At 38.9% G+C, this 21,858-nt stretch overlaps 2 protein-coding genes across 4 annotated transcripts in view; one reads left to right on the top strand and one right to left on the bottom strand.

Moving 5' to 3' along the window:
* The first annotated feature begins 1,098 nt into the window (after positions 1–1,098).
* Positions 1,099–18,537, top strand: cplx2a (complexin 2a). The gene is made up of 4 exons (XM_086296330.1): positions 1,099–1,304; positions 2,651–2,734; positions 15,805–15,983; positions 17,225–18,537. The coding sequence occupies exons 2-4, from the start codon at positions 2,704–2,706 to the stop codon at positions 17,414–17,416; spliced, it is 402 nt and encodes a 133-aa protein (XP_086152456.1). The 5' UTR covers positions 1,099–1,304; positions 2,651–2,703; the 3' UTR covers positions 17,417–18,537.
* Positions 18,382–21,858, bottom strand: part of tmod1 (tropomodulin 1) — a 22,141-nt gene continuing 18,664 nt past the window's right edge. For all 3 annotated transcript variants that reach the window (XM_086296327.1, XM_086296328.1, XM_086296329.1), the window contains one exon: positions 18,382–21,778. In XM_086296327.1, coding sequence (XP_086152453.1) covers positions 21,760–21,778 — 19 coding nt within the window. In that variant the 3' untranslated portion in view covers positions 18,382–21,759. The remainder of the gene's footprint in view (positions 21,779–21,858) is intronic.

Raw genomic sequence — 21,858 nt, 5'->3', positions numbered from 1 at the left:
GCTGCAGCTTCCACAGTCCAAAGACATGCAGTTGGGTTAACTGTTAACCCTAAACTGATTATGGATGAGAAGCAGATAAAATGTTTAAAGTGTATAAGGTCACAAATCAGAATAAGGCACTGTATGAATGCATGTGAAATGTGTCTTAACTCTTTTAGTATGTCTGTGAAGGTTCTCAGTCATCCAGGTCATCGTAGTCAAAGGAGCTTTGACTACATATCTGGGACTCTCCACCATTTGACCTTAGAACTGAAGAAGCTTCTCGGATGAGAGGTGAAACGTCTTCAAGCAACTTAAAGAAGTCCAGACGCTTTTCTCTGCAAGCTCCTTTGACAACTCTTTTAGTAGTCAATAAGATCACCAAAGTGTTATATAAATGCTAGTCTGTAAGTACTGTGACACAGTGTATCGAGGAAATAATATGAGGACTCCTTCAGCATCATGACAGTAAACAACTGATACAAAACATCTGGCTTGACTCACTAAAAACAAAACTTGCAACAGTCTGATCTCAACAATGACGGAAGACGTCATATCTACTCAATAATACCTGTTTAGTATCTCGTCATAGCTTTAGTTATTCATTAATTAGTATTATTATTGTTGTTGTTGTTGTTTATAATGAACTTTGTATAATGTGAATTCATAAATACTAACAAACAAATCTGGAGCATGTTTCTTTTGTGTGTGAACACTGGTCATTTTAATTGAGGTCAGTTTGTATTTATCTATGTATGAATTATTTATGTTAACCATTTCCTGTGCCGTAGTATTTACATTATGATTACGTTCTCTATAAAGAGATAATAAAAATACGAATTTTGAATTGTGAATAATAACGAATCAAGAGCTAATCAGTTAAGAGGTGTGAGAATATCTGAGGTAACGAACCCACGCTGTTATAGCTTACTTCTTGCACGTTGCACCGGGTAATTAAGGCGCTCTTGTTACTTACTGTTACTGTTAGTTTTTAACGTTGTTATAATGAAAAAGAAATGGAGTTTGGAAACTAGATAGACCCTCCAGTTAGCCCGGATTAGATTCATGAGCATCCCTCCTGCCCCCTCCCCCTCCCTCTCCCTCTGCATGTTCTTCCCTCGTCCTGCAGGAATAGTCTTTCCTCCTCCACCGCTGCAGCCCGGCATGTCCGCAAACTGAGAGCGTGAGCGGTGAGACACGGAGAAAGACAAAAGCCAGCCTTTAAGACACACGGCTTGTATTTTGCGCCTTCCCTTTGAAGGAGAGAAGATTTTAACACCGCGACGAAGCTTTTAGAAGGGACTTGGACGAGGATCAAAAACAAGGTAAAGGATGTCCCGAGCAACCACTGGGATGTTGACGTGTGGCTTCACTGTACGGGACAGGGTGCGTGATAGGTCCGGGCACTTGGTACAAGATGCCGATGCTTCCGTCCACTGAAAAACAACAACAAAAAATAACAAAGAAACAAAAACACTGGCATGTGTGTAAGTTGTGTCCCCTGAAAAGAGTAGGGGATGCATCGCTCTAAGCTTGTAGAGTAGATAGTACATTCTGTGCACGAACTGTGGCGACATGCTGCAGATAATAATACAGTGTTAACTGCGAGGGTTCATATGGGGGGAAGGAAAAAAGGTGCAGCTAAGGAGACCGATGAAGAGGAAGGAATCCAGGAAATGATTTGAGCATCTGAGCATAAAATCGTTGACGAAAGAGCGATGCCGCAACCGTGCAGCAAGTTCTCAAGTGGATTTTTTTAAAATTCTGCTATAGTGTGTATTGCAATGTCAGTGGGATGGTGCGAATGCTGCAGAACTTTACATGGTTGTTATGTCCTAAAAAGGGACTTAACTCAGGCTTTGAATGCTGTAGAAATGTCTTTGGGACATTATAATCTTTTGAAATGACTACAAAGTATCCACTTGTGAGCCCCTTAGCAGCAGCGTAGAGAATCGTAGCTTTTTTCTTTTTAAAGTTTTAAATGAACTGCTGATTTGTTCTGAATACCTACAAATCCAATGTAAATGATTATTATAGGAATAAGACATGCAGGAAAACGCCACAGTTACCAATATACTCACACAAAAGAATCAGACGTACTATAAGAAATCAGCAGAATGCATATTAAAAGCAGTGTGGTCAATCTTTCTAAGACCCATGCAGTGACACAAATTGTGCCTAGGTTTGCTCATCTTTGACCCCGTGTTTGTTTCCCTTTGCTTCTGGGAGTTATCTCCGTGAAGACAAATCGCAGGCAGTCCAGCACTGTCAGCATAAAATGCGCAAGACAGAGCGCAGTTGTAAATTGAGGGCACAGGTGCCTCAACCAAACTCAGGACACAGTGTTATCCTGAAGGGTAACGATGTTTTAACCGCTCGAAGTTTAACTATTCCCTGTTTTATTCACATTTTGAGATGGTTTCTGTACATTTTTAGCGCAGCTAATGGAAATAAAATTCCAGAGAGCTACTAAATATGAAGATATTCTCTTTAGAGTGACTCCTTTACCAAACAGGGATCTCCGTCTGAACATCGTGTTGTGTCCGCATTGTGCCTCGTCATTTCTACCCCCACCCCAAACCCATCCCATCAAACTTGTGTAAGAATCACTGGAGTGAAACAGTGGTGTTCCTACAGTCACAGCTTGTGTATTCTGTCTCCCTGGCTGCAGGTCTGTCCCTGTAACGCGACCACTGAAGGAGGAGAACACAGAACTGCTTCATCATGAATTTTGTAATGAAAGCTGCGCTGGGAGGTGAGTAGACTGCCCGGCGTGAGGTTGATTTAACAGCACTGCAGCGTAAAGGATTTAACAGGATGCTTGGCGGCAGTAGCAGCAGTATACTGGTACTGGCCTCATAGTTATGGAGACACTGGACTGCATCCAACATCAAACTACTCTCTATAGCATCATATTTCCTCTTTGTTTTATGCCAACTGTTTTTTAAAACCTCCAAGGCTGCAACATAACTTGTTTCAATAAATGCATTCTGTTGGCCAGTGCTTCATTATTGTCAAGAACTGCTGAGTGTTTTAACCTTGTCTTTATGGCCAGCATATCAGTCTGGAACCAGGTTAAGGACCGCTGCAGATGAAATAGGACGGCGGCAGCAGCAGTGATAGATCTAGTCATATACCAATAATACGTCTGTCAAGTGAAAAAGCCGCGTATCTCCAAAATGTCACCTTCTGAGGATGGAGGCAGCCTTACTGTAGGTTGATTTTAATGCATGAGGTTTTCACATGGTTTTAATACCCAAGCAGACTCGGCTTTTCAAGTCCAACCAGTGGCACCTTTTGAGGCAAGAGAGATAGAGAAGGGCGGTTTTGCCAAGAATTAATGCTGACTTTTGTCCTTTAAAGCCTTCAGGTATTATCCCTTAGAATATTATCTCAGCTATTATTTGCCCCCTAATTAATCCTCATTATAGCTCTGTAATTCATCCTTCTCGTCAGCTATAGCTTCAAGGTGAAGGGCAGGAAAGTGGTACCAGTAGCTACAATGCAGCGGTTTCACTCATACCTGGTCAGTCGTGCATGATGTTGAGCTGTTGTCCAGGTTACAGAGATGTTAGGCAGTTACAGCTGGAGTTAAAGCATAGCCCCAACTCCTCATTGGGATGCAAAGGATGCAAGCGCTGCCTTGTTCTGCATAGCTCCTGTGCTGTGCAGCTGTGCTGTGAATTCTTAAATCAACTGCACTGCACTGGATGTAGTTTTGCTCTGCATAGGTTGGGCTGCACTCCCCCTGCAGACATTGGGAATAGATTTGACAGTGTGGGTGTTTATCTGTGTACACTGCCAGTGCAGGGGCGGGGTAGTGTGTTATATAGATGTGTGCACCTTATAAAAGATAAATTACAGTGAATGCAAAGGCCTGTCTGCGTGAACAGATCCTTGTTGTATATGTGAGAGAAAGGTGAGAGAGTAAGGATGCAGAGAGAAAGTTTGACGATTATCAGGATGGGTGTCATATTTAATATTTAATAATTATTCCTTCTGGGATGCATTGCTGTTAATGCCTTTGTATGTTACACAAGCTGTAGTTCCAGTCTGGACACAGTGACCTCTTTCCACGAAAATGTCCACAAAGTATTGACACTGCAAAACATCATTAAAGCTCCCTAAGGGGGGGTGAAAGGTTAATGAAGGAGGCAAGCCAGTTAGCCAGTTAATCAATGAGCTCAGCTATCAATCTGATGCTCAGAGCCTGAAAATCAGTAAATCAATATTTGTGAAATATTATTTAATTAATTAAGTTGGATCATTGAGTCTCCTCCATGCTTTAGCAGTTTGAGCTATACAGTGCTTGTGGTTTCATTCCAACCAGTGACCTTTGTTATGTGTCAAACCCCTCTTTCCCTTCTCGCATTTCCCCGAGGCTTCAGTGACAGCTATGAAATTAAAAAAAGAAAAGAAACAGAATAACATGTTTTATTAATTAGCAATGTCTTACAGTGGATGTCTAATTGAGACTGAAATATGTTCAGTAATACTGGGTGGATTTCTATGACATGAGCGTAACTTAGGTACCGACTCAAGCACCAACATCAGTTCTAAATTTAATCTGTGCAGCACTGTGCTTAATGAGATATCAGGGAAAGTATCAATCAAAATGCTGACCGTGCCATAAATATCACTGTTCCTGATTTCAGTTTTGTCATCCTTTTCAACATTGTCAACTTGTGCAGCAACACACTGCTCCCAGCCCCCCCTGCTATGTGTGGAGCTGTCAAACAATGACTTACAGGCTTAAACATATCCTATTAAATGGTCAGGATGCACAACCTGTAATGTGAAATGGTGTCAATGTAAAACCTCCAACACATATTTAGGCTAGCCTGCCTAGCATGGGATGTGGCATAGCTTGTCAGGATAGAAATATCCTGGATGTCAAAATGGAGACTTCGACAAAAGCCTGGTCTCCATAGCACTAGACTAGAGGGAACATCTTGTGGTGCTGTTGGGGAAATATGCTTACAAGTAAGGGCGATCGTGGCTCAAGAGTTGGGAGTTCGCCTTGTAATCAGAAGGTTGTCGGTTCGAGCCCCGGCTCGGACAGTCTCGGTCGTTGTGTCCTTGGGCAAGACACTTCACCCGTTGCCTACTGGTGGTGGTCAGAGGGCCCGGTGGCGCCAGTGTCTGGCAGCCTCGCCTCTGTCAGTGCGCCCCAGGGTGGCTGTGGCTATAAGCTTGCCATCACCAGTGTGTGGATGACTGGATGTGTAAAGCGCTTTGGGGTCCTTAGGATACAAATACAGGCCATTCACCATGTTGGAAGTTAAAAATGCTTTGAGTAGAACAGTGTTATATAAGAGCCAGTCCATTTACCAGAATGGATCTAGCTGAGGTATCTTGGGGATCTGATTAGAACTCCTCAACAATGTTGTCTCCGAGAGGTTGTGTAGTCATGGGCAACCTTAAGGAGACCCAGAAGCTCTGGCTTGGAAAAGCTTTGGTGTTCCCTCAGAAGAGCTGGAAAAGCTGGCTCGGGAGTGTTGACCTTGTTAGTGTTGACCTCTAAAATCCACACTAGCATGTATACACTGAAAAACTCCTGACAGAAACATTTATATGACCTCCATTTATTCCTGTGACTATTTCTTTTCTCCTTAAGTCAATATTCAGACAACCTTAATGAGACAATTTAAACAATCTGCAGAAAGGTAGCTTGCTGAGAGACAGAAAACAGAATAAATCAAGCAGCATTTCTTCATTTCTACAGCATTCGTTTCCATCCAGTGATGATTTTTTTTTACCTGGTTTTGGATTTGCTATCCTGCCACTGAGTGTTTTGCTGAGTATGTTTGGCGATGTGCGGATGAGAGTCTGTGTGACAGAGGATGCTGCCAGTGCATTAAGTAATCCTCCAAGGCTTCTTTAGTTACAGATACTTGAAAGAAAACAGAGCGATGTTTAACTGTGATGATTCAGCAGGACTAAGATCCAAAGCTTGAAGAGTGCTGGGTAGTTTGCTGCATTTGCCACAATCGACACCGCTGGTCACGCGACTCCCAGACATATTATTTTTCCTCACACAACAACTAAAAAAAAAAAAAATGAAAACCTACCAACGTATTTTTATACTGTTGCTGTGTGCAAGCTGCAGAAAGCTCCTAGATGGGATATACAAACAGTGTAACTGAAAAATTTGTAGGCACCTGCTTGGTGATGCAGACATTTTAAAATACAATGAAACTTCTTTTGTTTTTATAAATTTCCGTCTTACTGAGAAGCAAAAGAAATGCAAAGAAAAGAACAAGATGTAATGAGATGAAACAAGTATTTTAATCCAACTTAAGGAACTTCTCAGAGTAAAATGGCATGCACGGATGGGCACATACAGATGAGGGGTGCTTACAACCACTTGAACAGGTATGTTTAGGCATGTTTATCTCATTTAAAAAAATTATTAAATTAAATTAAATTATACAGTACCTTGAGCTTCTTGGACTACAGTTTAAAAGCCCACAGCATCCTAAAAATCTCCATTATGGAAACAAAAAATTATGCAGTTAGATTAGATTTTATTATTATGATTCATCCGTGAAGATCTGTTGCTAGTTCTGAGCTATGGTACAGAGTAATGCATCTTAAAATTCCAGATCCACTTTTGTCTCCTTGTTAAGTGATTGCTTCGACCTCTGAATGCTTGGGTGCTGACTTGGCACCTCCTGACTCCTAACTAAAAGTTGAAGTTAGTTTGACAGAATGGGAAGCTGTTAAATGCGCTAGTCATTTAGTCCCAAGGTCTGGAGCTCAATCAAACTCTGAAGGCCTCAGGCAACAGCAGTGACACCATGACTGCTGCATCTGCAGAAAAGTCAGAAGTGCAATCGTCTAGTCAATAGTCACATTTAATTACTCATTTAACGCACGTTAACGCAAGTTTTATATTTTTTCCATTTGTTCAACAATTTCTTCAGCTATGGGAAGGTTAGATGTGCCAAGAAGATTGTCTTTACACAGAAGTTTGCAATGCGTGTACACTAGAGTTTATGTGTTTGTCTGTTGGTGGCACCAAATGTGCAAAACACAGTCATGAAACTTTACAGGTGTGAAGTTCAAGTACACCTGAAGGCCAGCTTTAAAGATCTGTTTAGGGGGACTTTGCAGTAGGACAGTAGACAGCTAATTGAATCGGCACAGTGGAATAATTATTGATATTGATATAATCATATTGATATAATCATCAATATGACACCCAAAGAATAAAAGGCAGGAATTAGAAATTAAATAGAGTGCATGCTTAATATTGAGTATTTTGTTTTATTTGTCAGATGTTGTGAATGATATGGAAACTTGCATGTGAAACCAATGAACAGAAAGCTGACCTTTGTTTGGGTGAAGATCAAAGTCCATGAATGGCAAAAGTCCATGAACAGGTGGTAAAACATAATGTAAGACTGACTAGAAACACAGAGGAGGTTAAACAGATGCTCTCACAAAGGAGAAAAGAACAGTCTGGGCCTATATACTCAAAATGGGAAAAGAGGCAAGGGGAGGTTAAAAAATAAATAAATAAAAGCGCAAGGAACATATGACTTTCAAAGTAACACAGGAGGTAACCAAACAGGAAATCGCCAATAGTGGTGAAAATTTTTACAATAACCCATAGAGAACTCAGGGGGGATAAACAAGGTAAGACTGAAAAATAAAACCAAATAAAAAAGATTTCAAGAACAAAGAAACTAAACACTGAGGCATGACAATTATATGGAAAAACCAGAAGGCCATAGACTAATGAAAACAATGAAAATCAAACTATAACCAAAAGCTGGAGCTAAGAAATCAGACTCAGTCCCAAACTTGAAATGCTTGGTCAAAGACCTGAGACCATAACATGAATAATGTCTCATAATTAAATACACACAGTTCCTTCATCATTAAATTAAAAGATCAGTATGCCAGCATAGCTGAATTGCTCATTTCTGCTGTTGTCTGGAAACCATTAAGGCTAGATACCATCGTCTGACCCATGAGCACCCAGTAATAATTTCTTCACCACATATCTGGTAGTTCCTGCTGCAGTAAAAGACTCCAAGACCACATTTTACCATGATCAAACACGCTTACACACAGACTGCTAACTGTTGGCTAAAAACTACAAAGAATTTACCGCTTCAGCAAATTAGTGTTCTACATATTGTAAACAAAATGGGAACATGCTAGTTTTTCCTGGTAAAAATATGAAACCCCATCGTTTCTCTGCTGTAATAATATTTAGTTATTTACTCTAACACATAAATGCGATCATAAGACATTTTCATTAGTTAAGTCTGACAAAACTGTGTTATTTGAGGTGGAATGAACAGAAGAGACACCTTGAGATTTTGCTTGCTCACCCCATCGCCTCAAAGTAGAGATAATCACATTTAGCAAGCTTCTAATATGATTGGCAAAGGGAGTGAGGCCGTCATTACTTGATTGGTGTGGAGGTCTACAGCTGGCACCCACACATAATTTTCCCATTTTCTTCTTGTGTTAACTCCAAGAAATCAAATCATTTGCAAAAGTGACCTTGAGCTTTTGCTAGAGTGCAAGGTGTGCGTGACTGCATGTCTGTTTGGTACATCCAGATTCGACAACTAAATTATTCCACCGTATAAGGCATGATTAGTGAAAGAGAGAGACGGGGGAGGGGTTCTGAGAAAGGCAAATTCACAGAAAGTATCACTTTTCGAATTCATAGCCTGACGATTGTTACATGCTGCTGCAGCATTTTTATTACTAATACCATTTTTCCTGTGCTGAAATGGCCATGTACCTTCAGAACGAATCTCAAGTCTTGCTTAGAAGACAGCTCATAAGCTCAACTGCTTGTTAACGCAGCTATCTAATCAGCCAATCACATGGCAGCAATTCAGTACGTTCAGGCTTGTGGAAATTTTCAAGACGACCTGCCAAAGTTGAAATCAAGCACCAGAATAAAAAGAAGACTGACAGAACGATAATGAAAGTCTGTGTATTTCAGAAACTGCTGATCTGCTGGGATTTTCCAGCACAACCATCTCTGATTTACAGACAATGGTCTGAAAAAGAAGACAATATCCAGTGAGTGGTAGAGGAGATGTTAGACTGCTTTAAACTGATGGGAGGGCAACAGTAACTCAAATAACCACCTTAAAACGAAGGAATGCAGGAGAACACACATGTTGAACAGTGAACAAGACGACACCGGCTGCCAGTCCTGACATCTAAAAACAGGAAACTGAGAGTAGAGTTTGCATGGGCTAACCAAAATTAGAAAATTGAAGATTGCTCACCCCATCTTCACTTTAGCTGCAACGGTCAGGCTGCTGTTGGTGTAACGGGGTGGAGATGCTTCCTTGGGACACTTTTGGGAGAGGAATATAAGCTGGCATTAAAGCTGCTACCAATTAGTAGGCAAAAAAAAAAAAATCAAAATCACAGTTAACATGCTCCCCACCATCTCCTCCACCGTCTCACAAAGCTGTTATTGAGACAATGACTTATATCCCAAAGGCCAAACTTGCTGGAAATCTTTACAGCACACTTGTGAACTTTCTCGCCACACACTGGGCTTAGAGGGGATTTGCCCGAGAACTTTGAGTGGGAAAAGAGAGATAAGTACTGTTTATCTGATTCTGTCAAAAGTTGAAACTCTGTGAGAGTTAGCTAAGGTTAGTCTTCTTTGCCACTTTCCCTCAAGACTTTGGATTTAACAAAGATTTACTGAAGAACTTTCAGAAGGAAGGGATTAAAGAAATGACACTTCTTATTAAGCAGGAAATGCCCAAACATGGAGGAAAGAAATCATAGTATATTAATTAAAAAGAGAGGTGATACAGGAAATGACTTAAAATGTTGTACTTGGATTATCTTGGAATTGTATTTTCGATGTGGTCAGTAGCAAGATTATCTACAATATCCAGTGGCACAGCAGGGCATGTCTATGTCTGTTATGGATAAAGTGGCTGATATTACTGATTTTAATTGAAAAACATAGCTCACCACAGCTTTGTGATAAGAGCAAGCTAAATAAATTTACTTTGGTTTAAAAGGGCGTTAATGTATCTGTGGCAAATGGCTTACAAAACAACAGCCAGACTCATTGTTCAGTTTTAAAGCTATCGTCCTTTATTCTATTTGAACAAATATGATCTGAATGCACAAATAGGATTTTGTGAAACCAGACCAAGTTTATTTTGGTTTGATTTAGTGTTGTTAAAATAAGAGCTGAGGGCCCTTTTCACCGTGTTTTCCTAGGGAATTATTTGACAGTGAGGCTCAGCTAGTTGTGAGTCATTGCATTACTGACGGGATTCAGCGGCATTGTTTACACAGCTTCTGCTGGAAATATTCCAGATCTGGGCCATAAGCTGATCTTGAAGTCCATGTTTATCTGGGATTTTCTGACACTGACAGTATCGATTCATGTAAACATTTATTTCAGTTTCCATAGTTTCGCATAGTGCAGTGCCTTTTTCCTGACTAAACCAGTGGTCAAAGAATAGTGGTGTTTATTAGTAATCATTGTCTGGGCTGGTAACATTCAAAATTTTTTAACTTAATACAGCAGGTTCTCTACTAATTGGAAGGTCGGTTGATCCCTAGTTCCTCCAATCTATGTGGTGAAGCATCCTTGGGAAAGATACGGAACCTCGAGTTACCACCAATGCATCCATTTGAGTGTGTGTGTGAATGTTAGATAAAAGTACTATATATCTATAACTGCTAGTCCATTTAACATTTAAATGGCACCTTTTCTCAGCACATATGAAAGCAATACAATGTTTATCATCGTGTGAACATGTGTGCACATTTATCACTTGCATTCAAAGACATATAAAAAGAAATTGCATAACCATGCAAAACCTCATGTTTGACCATATATGTTGACAACTAAGGACTTTAGCTGTAACCTGCCTCTCTTTCACTGTCTGATACAGATGCAGACTTGAAAGGAGCAAGTATAGCATGCTCTGCCAGATGTTGCTGTGTTGGCTTCTATGTGCTGCTCATCCAATGCTGATGCAGCTAATACCTCACTTTACCTTGTATTTCTTTCCTTCCCTCTGAATTTATTCTCTTTAATAAAGAGATTCTGACTTTCTCTGTCCTTTTCAGTTTAATACAAGTGGCTCATTAATGCTGTTGATAAATTGCTTTAAATGCTGAAAAAAGTGCTGCTATTGCAATGCTTAAAATCTTGGTTGAGAATAAACTCACTGCTGGTTGGGTGTGGATAAGCAGGGAACACAGATATGGAGTGAAACTAACTTGCATGAACATAATTTGTATTGATGGAAAAAGAAATAGAAGAAATTCAGTTTGGATTGTTTTTATTCTCATTGAATGATAGAACTGAAGGAATTTGGAGTATGAACTTTTTCAGCCTCTGCGGTGGGAAAAAGGTCTGAGAACCACTGAGCTTGTTAATAATTGTAGCTTTGCTGCTCTACACTTCCCATACAACACCTGTTCAAACTGTCTTGAGATTACAGTCTTCTTTCCTAGCCCCTGGGCTAGAGCTATTACTAGTTCTCCAGTTGTCAATCCCTTATTTTTGCAAGCCTAGCAAAGTATAAGCGGGTGAAACCAGCCGTAGGTGGTGTAGCTCCAGGGTTAGAAAACTTTTCCTCCCTGTTATAGATTTTATTTTTATGTTTTTTTAACATTAGAACATTAATGTGTTCCATTTCATGCACGAGTTGGAGCTTATTCCGTTGAGTGTACTTTTTTACACAAGCACTGGCACAGTGTGTGTTTGCAACCTGAGCTGTCAGAGTCTTACTGTTGTTTTAAGTCTTCTTCCTTTGTAATAAAGTCTCTGAGAAGCTGTGGAGCCCCAGAGCCTTAGAAATAGCCTTGTAACATTTCTAAGACTGATGTCTTTCAATCGCCCTCTTCCTCATTGTGTCTGGAGAGCTTTAGATTTTGATATTGTGTTCTTCTAGGCGATCTTTCAGCATACTTAAGTGTAGCCACGGCCCTTTAGCTGAGGTCCTGTTTTGAAGCCTTATTGTGAGCTTTTTTACCGTCACCATCCTGTTTAGTTAAATCACGAGTGAGAAGTGGATCTGACTAAGAAAATGAGGACACTCAATACGCTTAAGTTAGCATCTTGTCAGTTAAAGTAGTTCTGTGCTAAATCGTACCCTATTTCCATTTTAGGACTATAAGTTGTAAATTATATGTGCTATAATGTGTATAATCTGTTGTATTAAATGTGACTTAAAATAAAAAATGTGACTTTTTAAATGTATTTTTATTGAGGTTATAGATCAAATGAGCTGTAGGGCCTTTATTACAATTAGAATTTTTGCAAAAAAAAATTTATAATTTGGGGGTTAACTAAGAGGGCAAATAAGCCTACTTCTCCATACAAGCTGTAATGATTCAATGTTACGAGTGTTGTCCCGCAGTTTTACTATTAGTCTGTTCTAACAAAGCCCAGATAACCTTTTTTGCTTATGGAAATACAGGCATCCTTTAAAACTTGTGTTTTGTGACTACTCAGGTTGCTTTTTTTTATGCTAAATTCTGTTTGAATATTTGATGCAATTTATTTTGAGATGTGAGCAGAAAAACTGGTGTCATTTGTGTTTTGTTAATTACCCAACACAAAAATGTGTTTTTCGTTTTCTGTCCTTCAGCACCCTTGTGCTCGCCCATTGCCAACTCATCTTTTCTCGTCTTCTGCCTTAGATGTCTTTTATCTCTCTCTACATTTTGCTACAGTTTGTTTTTATTATGCTGATGAATCAGAAAAACTAACAGCACCAGGGGAAGACTGAAGGAGTAGTCAGTCTTGTGCCTTGGTTGCTTGATTTTTCTCGTCCGACGTCCTTGCCCGCCTCTTACCTTTTCAATCCCACTCTTCGTTCTAACCTCACTCTCTCGTTTACTTCACTGTTTTCTAACACAACTTATTCCTTCATTGAGCACTTTCTCCATATTGCTTCCTTTCCAACTTTCCCTCTCTCTGTGTCACACTGTAACTTCACATGAACTGTTGGATAATCCCACTAACTGGAACACTTCAACAAATTGGACGATTATTTTTGACAGATTCTCTCCTTCTCATCACACTCTTCTTGCTTCCCTTCTTGTTGTGTCAAAATGTTCGGATGTAGACTGCCTTGATATCCTAGATTCCTTATTCTCCAGTTCTTCTTTCCGCCTCTTCGCTACTTATCTCCTCCCGTCTTTGCCAAGATTCTTCAGACCACTGGTTTTTCTCCTAATCTTTTATATCATGATGCTTGATGACTGTTTCTACTGTTTTCTATTGTTCGTGTTTGCAGAAGTCAACATTTTCTGTACTGAAATCAGGAGGTATTATTTTATTAGATGTATAACTCTGACAGGCACAGGAAGCAGATTTGTGCAAAGCATATTCAAAGGCTTATGCCTTGTAGATTAATATACAGAACTGTGTACTCTCTGAAATCTGTCACCATTCTTTCATCCTGTGTCATACTGATTATACTGTTAGTCTCATGAGTACGTCTTTTTTTCCTGTTTGCTTCTGATTGTTGCAGAAACAGCGTATTGCCGTGTCATCTGGCAAATAACTGTATACATCAACAGTGTGCTATGCAAAAACCGTTTGATCCATAGCCTATCTGATATCATCTATGTTCCTCAAATTCCACATTGAGACTTATTAGGACTGCAGCCATTACTGGGGTCACTAACATTTAAACTACTTAGTTAATGCAGAATTCCATTCAGTTCAGTTATATTTACATAGCACTAACTCAGTGTGCTTTATATTGCAAGGTAAGGACTCAACCATCAGGCATTTACCTGGCAGCAACACTCGGCAACAGTGGGGCAAAAGAACTCCTTTTCAACATGAAGATTCCCAGCACAACCAAACTCATCAGGGACAGGTTATGGGATGAGGGGAAAGAGAAGAGGGAAAAAAAGGAGAGCATAGAGACACAAGGACAAAACACAAACTGTGGGAGAAAAGACTGCATTTCATGGCGTTTACTAGCTGAAGGAAGTCATTTTCAGTGCATCATGGGTCATCTTCCAGCAGCATAAGGCAGATTAACAAAGGGATAGGTCAGCGTCACCTGCTGTAGCCCTCACTATGTGCTTCTTCAAAAGGAAAAATAGAAAAATTGTAATCCTGCTTTTACGAGTAGAGAGCGTGTCTGTTTCCCAAATACAAGCTGGGAGACGGTTCCATAGGAGAGCGGTCAGATAACCTAAGACTCTGCCTCCTGTTTTACTTTTAAAACTCTAGGAACCACAAGCAAACATGCTGTGTGGGAGCCAAATGCTCTGTTTAAATAATGTGATTCTATGAGGTTTCTATGTTGTTTGACTTTTTTTTTAAAACTTTGTATATCAGGAGAAGTTTATTACATTCAATTCAAGATTTTTAGGGGCAAAAACAATAATCCCAGCTTTGTTTTATTTTAGAAGTGAAAGGTTATAGGTCATCCAGACCTTTGTGTCTTTAAGACATCCATTCACGTGAAGTATTCATTTTTCTGCCTTTTTAGATAATAACAGCTGGGTATCATCTGCATAATAGTGAACATGTATCCAGTGTTTTATGATAACATGACTTCAGGGAAGCATGTATAATATAAAATCCATTGCTTTCAGCACAGAGCTCTGTGGACGACTGGAATTTAGAAGGAAAGGGCAAATTCAGCTATGTTTTAATTGCCACCAGTCGTCAATATTTGCTTTTTTTTTATTTTTAAAAGGCTTTTAATGATCTCATCTACAAGGAACTTGCAAATGCCTTTCCAGCAATATTAAATAGGGTCCAGCATAAGGTTCTATTTTGCTGCCTTTTTTTGGTATACTTTGCTGTCCATTTCATCAAAATGTGTCTCAGTTTTGTATGAGTCAGATGATTGTTGGGACCAGATCATCTGCACTGGTCTTTTAAATAGGCTTTGCCTGATATGTTTTGGTTTCATTTCCCAAAATCAAGCAAAATGGGCCACACTGTGAGTTCTGAATTAATAACCAAGTGTTACCAGCAGAGGGTGAACATCATGGTCAATGCAGACATCCATTTCCCTCTATTTTATTGTGACACGACATGTGAGGGCACCAACTATAAACACATGTTCCCCAAATGGACTGTGAAACAGTATCTGGTTGGAATTAGAATAGAAGAATCAGAGAGCCAACAAAGAGCAATGACAATAAAGCGAAATTATGGGTGCTCCACGGCAACTGTGCAGGACTAAAAAAAAATACAAATAGTAAAGACATCAGGAATAATTTCAGTCAGTTGTGGGTAACTGAAGACACTACAGTAGAGTACTTGTTTTTATTGGGTGCCCTTGTAATGCAGTGTTTGCATTCAACAAAGTGGATGGCATGCTAGATTAATAAGAAGAACTGTGGTGTCCAAAGCTAATCATGAGAAAAGGTAAGCCCTTGCTTTTGTGGTGTAGCTGGAAGTACCACATTTTAATTTAAACCATGCTTGTAACTAACTCAGGCAGCAAAGGAGCTGTGCTAAAACAATCTTTGAAATCAGCTTGTAAACATATTAGAGGTGCCATTAATAACTGCTCAGACAGTATCTGTTTAAGAAAATCAAATAGTGAGTGAAAAGGGCCAACAAAAGACCAAAAACGGAAATGTTTTTGCATTTGATGTCAAATAGCATTGGATACTGGCAGATAATAATAGCTCTAAGGTGAAATGCTGAAGGTTGTACCTGTGTTTGTGAAATACATCTGCCTCTATTTCATTCAGTCAGTTTATCTGCTTGTCATCTCGTGTCTCGCAAACTAATTTGACAGCTCAATCTTGAAAGCCTGCTGGAGCAGTTGTTGTGTCTAATGTGTTTCTTTTTTGTTTCGTGTCTCTCAGGAGGCCCTCCTGATGTTGGCAAAATGCTTGGTGGGGAGGAAAAGGAAGAGGACCCTGATGCAGCGAAAAAAGAGGAGGAGAGACAGGAGGCACTGAGGCAGCAGGAGGAGGAGAGGAAGGACAAATATGCCAAGATGGAGGCTGAGAGGGAATCGATGAGACAAGGCATCAGAGATAAGGTATAATGAAAAAAATGGATTTTGCTCTGTGGCTAGCTAAGGTAGTCATAAAGTAAAATTTACAGTTTTCAACCCAACAAACAGAACTATAGTAAGTCAGTCAGTCTTGTAAGGAAAACAACCACCAAAACAAAGACAATAAAGAAACAATTAATGTAGAATTAAATAATGTCATACAATGAGCACTGCTTACTGCGCGAGAGATGCATATGGGCAAAAAACTTGGATTTTTAGAAGCCATTCTCTCTTTTGTTTTTCACGTACCTTCTAAAGGCTTCTCATCTTGGTGGCTTGACAGCACAACTGTTTATTTATATATATATATAAAACTTGTTTAAAATAGACTACCGTGACATTGTTGTGCTTGCTTTGTGCTATTTTTAAAGCTCTCGTACCCATGAAATAGATCAGTAGATCAGGAAGGAGCTGTAGAGAAGTAAAAAGCTGTTGAAAAATGAGATGAGATTAGATTGATTTAGAAACAGTAATGGTAGCCAGGATACAATTGAAGCTACATATACATTATTAGGCCATTATTTGGACGTTTGTCTTTGTTCCATGATTACACACTGTATTTCTTTTATACAAACTAGTCAGGGCTGTAGAGACGCTGAAACTGCAGTGGCTGCAGTGTAACCACTTCACTGCAGTGTGAAAGGCAGGCAGTCTGTGGGTGGGACAGGTCTGAAGGGAATAGCCCACTGTGAATCAGCGGGTTGAAAAGCAGCACTCCTCCCTTGGTTCGTCACCTCGTCTATACTTCTTAAGTTCTCCCGGAGGAAAACAAAGAGTGAGGAACAGCTCCTAAAGTGCTTGTCACCAAAAGGATACTGTCAGTTTCCTCCACAGCTTCATTCCTTTGTGCCAGATTGTGTGAAAAATGCCCACACTATGTCCATGTCCTTGCTGGAGCATGGCAAAGCTAGCAGTGTCACATGCATAGCTGCTTTATTTTATGATTACCAAATTACTTGACTGACATTTGTCAACCAGAAATGGCATCTTACAAATGTAGTGTGTAGGCGTCTATAAAAATGTGATTCACAAGAAGCACTCACTCTTTAAAAAGCTGGCTGACAGCGCAATAATACTTCTTTTTCCATGATGTTTTGATTGAAACATGTTTTTTTTTTTAAATGGATGCTTTTTTTTTCTTTGTGTGCTTTTGTCAAATACAAATTTGCAATGTATTTTTTGTCTGAGCTCTTATCAGCAAACTTGTGTTTCTGTTTCAACTCTAGTATGGCTTGAAAAAGCGTGAAGAGGCCGAGGCTGAGGCAGCAGCTGCCCAAGAAGAGTCTGCAGCGGGCAGCTTGACTAGACCTAAGAAGGCTGTGCCAGCTGGCTGTGGTGATGAGGAGGAGGAAGAAAGCATCATGGACACAGTGATGAAATACCTGCCAGGCCCACTGCAAGACATGCTCAAGAAGTAAGCTAGGTAGCTAGCTAACACTATCTAGCTTAGTTCACAGGCTACAGTTACTTTAATTTAGTTTTTCTCATTTTTCAAACACATCTAAACAAATAACATGAAGTTACATTTTGGCAAGGTGTTATGTTGTTTGGCAAGTCAAGGTTTTGTGATGAAGAAATGCACCAACAGTGTGAACTGCAGCCATTGGACTAAGCTAGGCTGGCTTACCGGCCATGTGAACGTTAGTTATGTTAGAAAGCTAACAGCAAGCAGAGGGCAAAGACAAATCTTAGACGATTTATCCTTCTAGTCTGAGAAGTTTTAAACTCCCTTTTCTGTCCCCTGCAAGGGATGCAAAAGCTTTCTTGCACCACTGGAAAATAATACCCTTGTACACCATATTCATTCAGTTTGTACATAAATAAGGCAGTGCATAACAACCCTCCATGTGGGCAAAAAAACAATCAAAAATATTATATATTAAAAATATTATTCTGTATGTCTGTCTTTAAAAGAAAAAAAGTAATAACTTGATAAGCCATATTTTAAAAAGGAACTTTAAAGACTACTCTTGTGTGCTCCTAAAGCTCGTTTTATGTTCAGCCTTGTCTAAAATTAATGTGAAACCTTTTGCACACAATGTTAAAATCTCTGTAAAACCTGTCGTCTACTTTCCCCACACACTCCCACAATGCCCTTCATGTAGTATAGTGTTTAAAATGTTTCCATTCTCACATTCTGTGTCTCTTCACGTCCTGCATGCCATTTGTCTGTAAGAGTTAGTCGTGTGAATATGTGCTCCCATCATCTCGGTCTCCTTTTATCCTCTTTGTTATCATGCAAAAAATAATATGGCAATAACACCTGAGTTTGACTGTGTTTTCATGTCTATATAGCCGTTAATATTATTAGTAATAAAAAGAAATATATATATATAAATAAATATGTATGCTTTCAGGAAGTTTAATTTACATGTTTGCAGGGTTTTTATTTTTTTATTTTATTGTTTTGATGAAGAATGACTGCTTGGCTGTTCATATAATAGCCAAAAACCTTAAGCTTTCAGCCATAAAACCAGAATTTACAGTATATATACTATTACCATCAGGATCACTTAAAAGGGAAAGAATAATAACAAAACAGTGTGAATAAAAAAAAATGTGTTTTTGAATAAGCAGCGTTGAGCCGAGAGTGAATTATAAGACCAGGTTTCGCATTATACAATGATTTGTGAGAAAAAGACCGCCTTCCCTCGATACGCACAGACACACAGTGAATACTGCAGTTTGCCTTCTAATTTAGCTACACAGAAAAAAGCTGGTGTGTTTTCAAAGACGATTTAAAGTGATGCTTGATTCAGTTTCTTATTGTTGGCTTAGATGTGATGATGGTCCAATGAGGTTGCCATGAGCAATAAAGGTTTATCATGTATGTTTCTGCCTGAGATTCAATAAAAACTTAAAACCTTGTTCACACATAAAAGTGTGTCACTGTCTTATTTGTGATATTCCATATTTAAATCATGATGTAAGTTGCACTTTACAGTCTCAGTATACATGCAGTATTTGTTAGATTGGAACAATTAAGACGTTCTGCACGGTACAATAATAGAATATAAATATGTGTTTGTGTTTGCCATGTTGAATTTCACCAAATTAACAAAAACTAAAGACCTTCCTTCCTGAATTTTATTTCATTTGTTACTTTTGTAATAATAAAATTCCATTTCCATTCCACAATTATCAGGGATTGTAACATCTAGCCCTTTTACTGAATCAGTCTCATTTTTATTTTTTATCACGATTAACTAAAATCGTTTTAGTTTAGTCCAGTTAACTCTAATAACCTTGTACTGAAACAAATGATGCATAAAACTGTAATTTTTCCCTCCAATGAAATTAAAATAAATTTTTTTTTCCAGATCATTCTTACAACCTCCCTGGAATGACAATGAGAACCTGTAATTTTTCATAAATATGACATGTGGATTTTTTTCCTTGTTGCTGTATAAAATCAATTGCAACCAAGCGCCACCATTGAGGACCGTAGCCAAGAGAGCCAAGAGGGATGGAAAGCTTCACCAGCTTGGTGTAATTCTTCTCTTTCGCCACAGAGTGGCACTGTGGGCCCTGCGGTCTTTGTATCAAATGTGCTGAAGGTGTATAAACAAAGACAATTTTCAAGCTTTATTTAATTCATAAAACAGAACAAAAAAATGTGAACTATCTATGAAAAAACCGAGTCAAGCAGTACAATATGAAAAAAGCCCTACACAGGAGAAAAGAACATGACACACAGAGACTGTGAGAGCAGAGTCCTCTTTCACTTTTAGCTTTCAATTCTTCATCTTTATAATGAAGATATCGACCATTCACTGGACATTGTTACTGACAGTGTCAGTAACAAAGTGGTGATAAATAATAACACTGAATGTGTTATTAGCCCTTAAACATGCAATCAGAATTTTGAGCAAGAGTTGTTCACATTAGGAAGACATAAACGTTTCCTAAAACAAATAATTCATCGACAGCTAATAAAAGCTAACAAACCATCCTGTGATTTCTACTGGAACTGTTCTAATTCCTGCTTATATAACAGCTAACTCTACTTTTCCCTCATTGCACTGCTGATTTTTAAAGTTATGAGAAATCCCGCTATCTGCTCCAAAGTATACAGCAGCATAAAATCAACATTTATTCGGGTGTTTTTTTGGCCTATGATGAGAACCATTTCATTTTGATCTCCAAAGGATTACGGTGCAATACCATATCTCTGATTTGCAGTACCTGTCATAGCCAGACATGCTTGTAAATAGTCTGTTTTTCATACGAATAAGGGGGATTGTTATAGTCTGAAAGCTGCAAAGACATGAAAGGTTTCCTGCATACAAAAATACAACAAACCTGGATTTAGGGATTAATGTGAAACCTGTAGTAAAAAAGTCATTTCATACTAAAACACACATTGTAGCTCCAGTAAATACAAATCAACACAAACAATCAACAAACCAGACCTGGCTGAAAGTGTAAAACAAATCCATTCAAATATTCACAAGTTGCTTGGGTTAATATAATCTGGTGACTGTAAGCAAAAACCCTCTTGCCACTCGGCAGCTATGTAACATTTATTCTAAAAAACTGCATGTAAAGAATCTCATCAAATTATGTTTAAAATTGTTACATTTCTTTGCAGATTTTGTCCCATCACAAAGTTTTTCAAAAGCTTTTTACTCTCTGGGAGTTTTTTTTCTAACACCATCTTTAGTTTTGGGAATTTCTCTCAGAATTTGTTGAGCTTCTTGTCTCTCTCTCTCTCTCTGGCGCTCTTACAATGCCGCTGCTGTAAACACTTCTATATAACAGTGCCGTATTCGCTGGATATTTAAAGGAAAATATAAAGCACATTACACTGGCATTTGAATATTGCACATTAACAGGCAGCGAGTGCTAATATAAACACTGGATAACGTCACAGTGTAATTTGACAGTACATTTTCTTTTACAGCAACGTTTTTACTACTGGTTATTTGATTATCCAGCATAATCAAACCAAGTCATATGAATGGCTTCTGACTCTTTCCCAGGTCTGTTTCAATAAATACGTATGTAGTGACAAATCTCACAGTTGCCAGGTTTATACAGCCATTTGTAAATTGCTCAAGAATCTGTGTAGCTCAGTATTGAAATGAGTCACTAAATACTTTTTTTCACACTGAAAAATGAAAAGAGAAAAACATCAGAAGATGGGGGCAAAACCAGATGTTCATTTTTTTTCTCAATTCAATTTAAATGAATAATCTGACATGGCAGAAATTCGTAGTCTTGTAAGGTGTCCTGGAAGCAACAGCAGTAGTGACAACACCAGTCATTTACAGCACAGTAGTAATAATAATAATAATAATAATAATAACTATTAAAATTCAACTCAGCAGACTGCTAAAAGTTGCCCATCACTTTTCATATGGGACCACATTCAAAACCAGACCTTAAGCCCTTCACTGAGGAAGCATTGAAAGACTCAAAATTACAGAGTAGGAGTTGGTTTGTACAAAAAGCTGCAGTTATAGCTGTCCAAGCCTAGAAAATATGTCAAAATGCAAACTTCAGAGCACAAAGTAATAATATTAATGTCACTTTTTTTGTTGTTGCATGCACTGGAAACTCAGAAGGATCTGTTAATTAATCCAAATGGATCATTTAACATTTACTAAGTAAAAGTCTGTGAGTGAAAAAGTTCAGACACTGTCTCTGAAACCAAAACAATTGAACCTGATAGAGTGGAAGGGGGTGACAGATGGCAGGAGTTGAAGGTAGCCCTGGTTTCTACACATTTGTCCGACACTTTGGGAAAATGGGTCCTCCTTCAAGCCTTCTCTTTCTTACTGTAGACAGAGGGAAAATGGAAGGTTACAGGAGAAAGAAAGATGAAAGACAACATCAACCTCATCATCTTAAGCAACAG

Source organism: Aulonocara sp. 'chitande type north' Nkhata Bay, linkage group LG6 (assembly GCF_057382095.1).
Source record: "Aulonocara sp. 'chitande type north' Nkhata Bay isolate Kocher_YH1m ecotype deep benthic linkage group LG6, A_spYH_male_GT1.1, whole genome shotgun sequence".
Classification (NCBI taxonomy): Eukaryota; Metazoa; Chordata; class Actinopteri; order Cichliformes; family Cichlidae; genus Aulonocara; species Aulonocara sp. 'chitande type north' Nkhata Bay.
This window is presented reverse-complemented; position numbering and strand designations above follow the sequence as displayed.